Raw genomic sequence first — 10,339 nt, forward strand, 5'->3', positions numbered from 1 at the left:
GTGTTAAAGACGGGTAACGCGAAATTTTGAACTATAAAAAACGAAACGAAATAGGATCTGTGTTTTAATCAGATTGATGGTGCCATGTTCCTGAAGCAACGACCTCAAGTTCTACAACATCTAGCCGATAACATGTACCATGTGATGGTGCTGTCATTTAACCACGTCCCATTTATATCTTGCTCTTAATTCGGTGTTGTAGTTCTTTTTTCGGTGTTCGTAATTCTCAACTCTTTATTCAGTGTTCTTAATTCTTATTTCTTCATTTGTTGCCGTATACTAAAATTAACATTTGTCACTTGAGATTTCTAAATTATATTTTTGTTTAATGTAATTGTATTTTAATATAATGATAGAAAATACAAAAAAGGTTATATTTTTGCATTTCATCAGAAACATACAGCGAAAAACAAATCTAGAACAACACATTTTTTCAAATACAAATCTAGAAAATACCAATCTTGCAAACAACATTTCTCCAAATTCATTTGACCTGAACATTATATATGACAACAAAGGACGCTAGTCGTGTGCTGTGAAACGGCTCTACCAACCGATAATACAGTAAAGAGCTGTTTGGTCTTCCAAACATGATATCGAACGTAAATTACTGAACGAAATTGCAGCATTTTTGGAGTGATATTCCTTTTAGGGATTCCCCAAACTGACGCTCAAAGACTTTACTATGGAATCATTGTTTGGCTGTGAATTTTACGATCTACTGTAGGCTGACCACTTATTTATAGTCAAATGCCGTCTTAATAGCACTATAACACGCCCATCGCAATCTTAAAACGTGTTTCAGAAAGCTCATTTATTATGGTGGCTGATTGGTATCATGTCGGGATGTCGTGGTGTCGCCCTTCATAAGGCGACAACCCGACATCACGACATTTTAACCCGACACCACGACAACCCGACAACCCAACAACCCGACAACACGACATCACGACATTCGTATACGTCATCATCATCATCTAACACTACAGTAACAACGTATTGTGTCGCCCATACTGACTCTAGCGAGCTAGGTAAGCAAGGTATTATTTTCTCACTAAAATATTCTTTTACATTGTAAAGGCGTTCACAGGGCTGAAACCCGATCGTTTAGCAGTAAAAGGTTGGCTAGTACATTTGATTGGTTCCGAAATTTGTGCGGCAAGGATTCAATAGGGCGGTTCCTGAACATACAGGGCGAGTGTAATGAGACCAACGTTCAGAGCTGAGCTATAATAGTACAAGTAACGGCATGAATTACTTGGGTTGACGAAGAGCCGGTTTAAGTTTTATATACAACTGATCAACCGGATACACTGGACAGGCTGTTACATTTAGAAGCAGAATTAATTTCTTCGAATATGGATTTACTTTTGGTCATTCATCGAGATCAAGTGTTAACATAAGCAGACATTAATGTAATAATTTATAAAGTCAGAAATAAACCAATGGTAAATAAGACAAGAGATTAATCACAAGATTGACAATAACAATGTTATTGTGTGTAATTATCGACCCAAAAATTTACTGATAACAGCCCAAAAATTTGGTCATAACGGCCCAAAAAACCCAAAACAAACCATTATTACATGTACGAAATGATATTTATTAACATAAATATTGCATAATAGATTAGATACATTACATAAACATTAACATTAATTTAATACATATATTTATATAGACATAAATATATATTGCATAATAGATAATATAAATACATTACATTACATAAGCATTTAATACTTAAATTTACATAGACATTTAACATAATGCAAACTATAATATTTCACATACATAATACATTGTATAAAAGATACACAAACTAAATATTTATTTCAATAATATTATTTCACATACATAATACATTTACTGTCTGAGTCTTGGTAAATTTTAAACGGATTTCTTCGATTATGAACAAACTACTTTACTTTGGTTATTATAAACTTACCTGTGTGTTTGTAATGAACTCCCGTTCGATAAAATCCATTGCACAACTAATTATCACAACGATGAAAACAAGTTCTCTCTTGAAAAATTGAAATATCACAAACTTTTCCCAGAGAAAAATACCAATATGGAAGATGGTTACGTCACTCTGCGGAAGATATCATTTCGTATTAGGGGTGACAGCATAGGAAATTCAAGTACAATTACGACAAGAATCCATGACCACTCGGACCAAAGACCACTCGGTTCAAGACCAGTCGGACCAACTGATAGACCACTCAGCCCAAACAAATAGACTACTCGGACCATACAAAAAGACTATTCGGACCCAACAGAAAGACGACTCGGACCAATAATAAAGTGTTGTTTTAATAAATTGATAATTGCGTTTGTTTTAATGTGATTACTCGAACCAATAATAAAGTGTTATTTTAATAAATTGATAATTGTGTTTATTTTAATATGACTACTCGAACCAATAATAAAGTGTTATTTGAATAAATTGCTAATTGTGTGTGTTTTAATATGACTACTCGAACTAATAATAACGTGTTGTTTGAATAAATTGATAATTGTATTCCAAATCGCAAAATATCGAGAACCACACTTGTAGTCACGTTTAAAAAGGGGCATATAAACGTCCGGTCTTCGTATTATTATGTGCTGTTTATATTAACGCATCAAGGGCGGATAACTTGAAAACGTGTCTCCCCCCCCCCCCATATATAGTAACCCAGGGGTTAGTGGGGTAGAACGGAATGAAACCACTGGGGATACCGCGAATGTGGAAAAAGTAAAATTAGGCTATCAGACAAGAACAGTATACCCGTATATGTAGAAACTGTCAAAAGTCTGGACATACCGAGTCTCATTGCAAGAGTAAATAAGAAAAATTAGATTGATATTTTTTTTGGCACCATTATTAATTAATTCTAAAACTAATCGTTGATTTATTTTCCGTACACAAAATTGAACTAAACAACTCTAAATATAAGAATTCCCTATAAGAATTATTTGCTTCTTTGTATTGTGATTTAATAATAAATAAATAGCATATTGTCTAGCCTTATAATATAATTTAATTGGTCCGACTGGTCTTAGTCCGAGTAGTCTTTGGTCCGAGTGGTCTGGATACCTACGACAATTGGCATTGAGTTTGAGCGTTCGCACACATAACTACCCGCATTCCTGTATTTAGTTACTGTCTTTTACATTCTAGTAAAATCTCTGCAAATTTTATAGCTTTACTTTTTGAAATATTTTGTTCTAATTATTTGATTAGCGACTCGGATGGGATTATTTACTTTTGAACACGCATGCCGCACAAACACAACTATACATTCGTTTTACGGGCTTTATAACACTTCGGTCAAAACTGTCGAATTCGAGAATTAATGTTCCGCTTCTTACGGGGTCATACGGGCTTAGTAGCATTATATACCATTATATATGTTACTGAAGCAGTTATAATTCGATCGAAAGAATGCGTATAAAATTAAATATACACTCAGAGAATTCGGAGGTAAGCTTCATGATCCTTGTTAAATTATTTATAACATAAAGAAGATAGGATATTTATAGTTTATACATGACTTTATTTTTACGAGTATCCGTGCAATCAGTGATATTTTAATTGTGAAGAAAATTTGATAGACTGGCGATCAATGGTTTCCATATAAATCTCCTATGTAATTGCCTTCAATTGATATTTTTCGTCGCCCAAACCCATATACGATCAAAATGATCGCGCTGTCAAACTATCTTTCAATGTTAACCAACCCCCGCAACCGGTATATTGGATTCGACCAATACGTCACGAAGACATTGTTGACATCGACTCTGTCGAAATTACAAGTAAATTTTCAAATTTTTCAAGAGAGAACTTGTTCTCATCGTTGTGATAATTAGTTGTGCAATGGATTTTATCGAACGGGAGTTTATTACAAACACACAGGTAAGTTTATAATAACCAAAGTTAAGTAGTTTGTTCATAATCGAAGAAATCCGTTTAAAATTTACGATGGTTCACACAGTAAATACATAATTTACAGTCAAGATATTTACTGGTTTTTCTTCTTAACACTACTGGTCCATGTACTCTGGTACATATCTGTAACAGCATTGACACACTGATATTACCTTCTCTATACTCATTCCATGAATTGAAAATTTCCTCTTGTCTTTCCGTCCTATTTTTTTTAATGAAAAACCTCATAGTTTCCCCTCAAACATCAGAGCAGATTGAAATGGCAGAAATTGGTCATCATCGAACAGAAAATTTATCGTCTGTCCAACCTCGTGGGTTTTCTCCGGGTCATCCGGTTTCCTCCCACTGCTAAAGTCACCTACGCGGAAGCGGCGCAAGCGAATTATTGGAATAAAATTAAAACCATATGTTAGGCCCGAAATGACCTAGTTTGTGTCAAGTGGACATTAAACCCCATTTCTCTCTTTTCACATTTGTATGATTTATTCATAAATTTAAAGAGTTACAAGATATATTCTTAACAATATGCTTTTCCGGATCGAAACCCCAAAACAAACCGACGGTTAAACGGTTAAGGAAGGAGAAAAGGGATAGGACAAGAAACCCAGATCCTCTGTAGGCTTATACTGTACATGTAGGTTAGCTTGCAAGCAAGATAATCCTTGACAGTTGCAATTCTAAATAAGGCTATAGCGTCGCTAACAGATCCATATTTCCCCTCAAAGCATACTGTACCTTGTATGCTGTTCTTCATTAGCCTGGATGGAGCAAAGAAATAGGACTTTAATGTTTAAACCTCATTTCACTTCAGCCCATGTATCTTTTTGAAACTCCTGAGTTAAGCCCTTTGTTATGAAACTTGTTACTACTTTATAGGCTGCAATTATGAATCTTTCATATATTTGCTGTCTATTGTTTTGAAAGGGAGAACCTATGGATTTTCAATAATGATTTCTAAAGTGATTCTCCTTTATTATGAAATCTTAGAGACTGGAAATGTGTGTGAGTTATTTAATTTATTCAAAGGAATTAACCTATTGGTATACAGTGCTTTCCCTGCAGTGGCTGCTGCTGGGCATTTGTTTTGTTGCAGGGCAACCTATGTTTGAACTAAACTATAGTACATGTATATAAAATGAAAAATAATTCATGCAATTTTTTTTTCAGTTTTTTCTGTGAAAGCATGGCAGATAATGGGACAAAATTAACCATTGACAAAAAATCATTTAAGTGTGAAATATGTGGTAAATCTCTTGCTCACAAGTTCTCACTACACTCACATATGAGGATTCATACCGGGGAGAAACCATACAAATGTGATGTTTGTGGTAAATCATTTAACCAGCGTAGTAATCTACGCCACCATTTGAAAATTCACAAGTGTGAGAAACCATATAAATGTGATGTTTGTTGTAAATCTTTTGCATTAAAAGGTAATCTAAAGGTACATTTGAAACTTCACAATGGAGAGAAACCTTATAAATGTAATGTTTGTGTTAAATCATTTACTTCTTCTAATAATCTAAAATCTCACATGAGAATTCATTCTGGAGAGAAACCATTTAAGTGTGATGTTTGTAATAGATCATTTTCCCAACAAGGTAATCTAATGGAACACATGAAAATTCACACAGGTGAGAAACTATGTCAGCCTTTTAAATGTGATGGTTGTAGTAAATCCTTTACTACTGCTGGTAATCTGAACAAACACATGAGAATCCATACTGGAGAGAAACCATATAAATGTGATGTTTGTGGTTTTTCATGTACTGCATCTGATACACTAAACATTCACACCAGAATTCATTCTGGAGAAAAACCATTTGAATGTGTTATTTGTAATACATCATTTAGTCATAGAGGGGCTCTACAAGCCCACATAAGAATTCATTCAGGAGAAAAACCATTTGAGTGTAATGTTTGTAATAAATCGTTTACTCAAAGAGGTGCTCTAGAGATGCACATGAGAACTCATACTAGAATGAAACCTTTTAAATGTGAGGTTTGTAATAGATCATTTACTTCTTCTAGTAACTTAAGCAGGCACATGAGAACTCATTCAGGAGATAGACCATTTGAATGTGATGTTTGTAATAAATCCTTTAGTCAAAGCGGTAATCTAAAAACACACATGAGAACTCATTCTGAAGAGAAACCATTCACACAAAAAGGTACTCTAAATGCTCATGCGAAAACTGAAATGCCATAATGGAGAGAAGTTACTGAAAAATATTTTATGATAACTGTGAGTGTTCAAAGCCACCTTGAGATGCAATAAAGGCAACCGTCCTATCATTGCGACATGTATGGGCTATTTATTCCAATAGCAGTATGTACCAACATGTGCTCTCTCAACAGACCACAATTATTGATCGATTCATTTGATTTTTATGGTATGAAGCATTGAATTTAGAACAAGGAAGGATGACAGCTATCGCTTTTCATTGTTTTCTATTTCTGTCAACAAATTCATATTCTGATGAGGCTAGATTTCTTAATGGAATTTTGTATAAACCAACACGTACATGTAGTCTGTGCTTGAATTAAGAATAGTGATAAGTGAAGAATAGTAATACAGGTACATTTAGTGTAAGTTTACACATGATCTGTACATGTATTTGAGAAAACGGACAGATAAATTCTCATAGAAGCAGAACACCAACAGAAACAGAAGAACAATGCAAAGAGAATGGAGGCGGATGTAAATTTGGACCCTGATCATTTTTACTACAGCCTGATAATTAAATGTTATGTTCCTGTGTGTGTTCTGCATGTATATTATAGTTATTATAATTATATATGGATGAGTAATGATATTGGTTCCTGTGCTGTTGTATTAAAATAAAAGAAAATCAGCTATATTCTTATATCAGTTGGTAATTTACATGTATTACAGAGGCTAGATTTATTGATGGAATATTTATACATCCACACACGGCCTGTGCTTAAATCTGTCTGTCAAATAACATATGTTTGGCGCAATATAGCCCTGTTGATGCTGATGTGCCATTAAACCACATTTCATTATATTTCATTTTTGTTTTTAAATATTTCGCCTAATAGTTTGGATGCAGCTATGGCGGGTGTGGCGCCAGCCAGGGTAAGCTTACTCTTCCGGACACCTGTTACCACTGTTTGTCGTGTATTTTGTACACGGCGAGCAGTCCATTTGCTGATTACACTATTTTGCCTGATTACACTATTTTGCCTATACCGTTTGTTTTGGAACACAACCGGTCTAGGCTGTGATAGTCCATTGGCCAGTCACGCTATTTTGCCAAGATTTCGTCTAATAGTTTGGATGCAGCGCCAGGCAGGGTAAGCTTACTCTTCCGGACACCTGTTACCACTGTTTGTCGTGTATTTTGTACGTGAGGAGCAGTCCATTTGCTGATTACACTATTTTGCTTGAATACACTATTTTGCCTAGAACGTTTTTTTAGGACTTCGAATTCTGTCTTATGGTTTGGATTGTTCGTACTTGGTTTTATTTTATTTGCATAAAAGATTGATTTTATTTTTAATTTTACTTACTGTTATATTGTTTTTATTTATGCATATAAATTTTCCTGTGATTGTAATTTAGTCTGTCTCAAAATAGCCCAGTTGGAGCTAACGTGCCATTAAACCACATTTCATTTCATTTCATTTTGTATTATCTATTTTGTAACTATTATAGCAAGAATGGCCAGCTCTTTATCTAATGAATCTTTCACATTTAAATAATAACAAATATATATATTTGTGACTGTCGTTTGTCTGTCTGTCTGTTCGGGGTTGGCGGCTACACTAGGTCTGCCCCGAGTCTGAAATTTGGGGTATAGAGGTAGCTCGGATCAGGGAGTAACATAGGCCAGATGGCGTTAGTCTACCACTTCCGGTTTCGGAGTTATGACCCCCGAGCGAAGCCGGGTATCTGTCTGTCTCTCTGTTCGGGGTTGGCAGCTACACTAGGTCTGGCCCAAGTCTGAAATTTGGGGTATAGGGGTAGCTCGGACCGGGGAGTAACATAGGCCAGGTGGCGTTAGTCTACCATTTCCAGTTTCGGAGTTATGACCCCCGAGCGAAGTCGGTCTGTTCGGGGTTGGCGGCTACACTAGGTCTGCCTCAAGTCTGAAATTTGGGGTATAGGGGTAGCTCGGACCGGGGAATAACATAGGCCAGGAGGTGTTAGTCTACCACTTCCGGTTTAGGAGTTATGACCCAGGTATCCTGCTAGTAAAGAAATATAAGCTGGCTCTAGGTACATGTAAGATGCATAAGAAAATTGGTACAAGATAATGAATGCTATATACATACAAGTATGTACATCTATGATTGGATGTATATATTGGATCTGTTGTAAACTGTATAATTGGTTTTCTACATATATGTTGTAAAATGTGTTTTTGGCTGTATACATCTATTTTGAAAACTATATTGGATGTATATTGTGATAACTGTTGATTATGTTGTAAACTGTTGATTATGTTGTAAAATGTATATTTTGGTAACTATTATGTTGTAAACTGTTGATAAGGCTATGATAAAACTACTACAAAACATTATTTATAATTATTAGGAGGTCACGGTGGCCAAGTGGGTAACTGGAAGTCGGGTGTTTGATCCCTGCATTGGCCGAGAAAGTTCATCCAGATTTTCTGGCGGGATTCACCCTTGTCAGTGATGCAGGACGGAGGGCCTGACAAGGACAGCTGTCTAGTCATTTCAATGGGACGAATAACTGAGGTCTCGTGTACAGATTGGCGTGCACGTAAAACATCCCTTGACAGTTGGAATTCGATATAAGAGTAGGCTGTAGTGCTGCTGTCCTGTCCGGGTAAAATTTCCCTTATAGCACACTGAATGGCGTATGCCCATCTTCATTAGCCCAGTTCGGAGCAGAACAGTAGGGCATTAAACCCCATAAACTATTCAAGGTATCCTCACGAAACTTTGTACAAACATCAGCCTCTTATAGTAGTTGTCCATTTTGCTCTTTAGGAATCTCTTGGATTTATATTTTTTGGTGTACAATTTTGTTTCCGGAGCATATCTCCTAAACCATTCTAGATATCTTCATGAAACTTTGTATAAAACATCAACCTATTATAGTAATTGTGCCTTTTGCTTATTTCTCAGATTTAATCATTTTTGTTTTTCCATGGAAACAAATTTTCTATTCAGGAATTTCTTGGATTTACAATTTCCTTTGAAACAAATTTCTCTGTTGAATGATTTTTTAAATTTGTACTACTCATTTGACTTAGTTTTTGGTATGTAATTATTATTCTCAGAAACTGTTCAAGATACCTATTTATTTTCTGATGACCATCCTTACATCCGGATTTTGTTTCCGGAGCATATTCCATTATACAACAGAATCTGTATTAAGCAGGTACGCAATGAAATTTTCATGACTGACACCTTAACGGGAGTGCCCTCTTAATAAAATCTCAGTGTTTGTTAGTTCTGACATCCGTTCAAGAAATCGTTTTGAATCTTGGTACAAACATCAACCTATTATAGTACATATATTTTATTTTCTGATGTATAAGCGTATTGTTTAGCATACATATACAGCAGCTGATTTGAGTAAGGCAAAGGTCGTTGTGCAAACCTTACAGGGAGTAGCGACCCTGCCTTGCCAAGCTACTGTGATGAGAGTATGAATCTTCTGACTAGTCCCATTGATATTTAAAAAGTTGATTTGTATACGCCCACATTTTCATGTGGACGTATATTGCCGTCGCCCCTGTCCGTCCACAATTGTTTGTGGACCCTCTACAGGTCACAATTCTTATCCGATTTTGACAAAACATGAAAAATAGGTTTATCTCCAAAAGATCTTGGTTGCTTTCGATAGTAGCATGTATCGGACCGAAACTTAATGGATTATGGTCCCTGATTGTACGAAAAATCACGGTTTTAGCTTGTGGACCCTATAGAGGTCACAATTTTTATCCCATTTTGTTGAAACTTGAAATGTAAGTTTATAACCCAAAGATCTTGGCTCCTTTTGCGCATATTGGATTGTAACTTCCTGAATTATAGGTTTATCTCCAAAAGATGTTGGTTGCTTTTGATATTGGCATGTATCGGACCGAAACTTCATGGATTATGGCCCCTGATTGTACGAAAAATCACGTTTTTAGCTTGTGGACCCTATAAAGGTCACAATTTTGATCCGATTTTGTTGAAACTTGAAATCTAAGTTTATAACCCAAAGATCTTGGTTCGTTTCGCGCATATTCTTGCATATCGGATCGTAACTTCCTGAATTATGACCACTGCTTGTACGAAAAATCGCTTTTTGTTTAGCTTGTTCTTTATCCTTCTCTTGCAAAATATGGGCGTATCCTGCCTGGCAGCCGCTGGTTCCTTATGCGTTGTAAACAAGTGCAAGGGTGTGGGATGGTGATGGTG

At 35.7% G+C, this 10,339-nt stretch overlaps 1 protein-coding gene across 1 annotated transcript; it reads left to right on the forward strand.

The window, feature by feature from the left end:
- Positions 1 to 1,326: 1,326 nt before the first annotated feature.
- On the forward strand, positions 1,327 to 9,937 carry LOC126811075 (zinc finger protein 235). The gene is made up of 2 exons (XM_050536550.2): positions 1,327 to 1,430; positions 5,102 to 9,937. The coding sequence occupies exon 2, from the start codon at positions 5,118 to 5,120 to the stop codon at positions 6,141 to 6,143; it is 1,026 nt and encodes a 341-aa protein (XP_050392507.2). The 5' UTR covers positions 1,327 to 1,430; positions 5,102 to 5,117; the 3' UTR covers positions 6,144 to 9,937.
- The last annotated feature ends 402 nt before the right edge of the window (positions 9,938 to 10,339 follow it).

Source organism: Patella vulgata, chromosome 1, assembly GCF_932274485.2.
Source record: "Patella vulgata chromosome 1, xgPatVulg1.2, whole genome shotgun sequence".
NCBI lineage: Eukaryota > Metazoa > Mollusca > Gastropoda > Patellidae > Patella > Patella vulgata.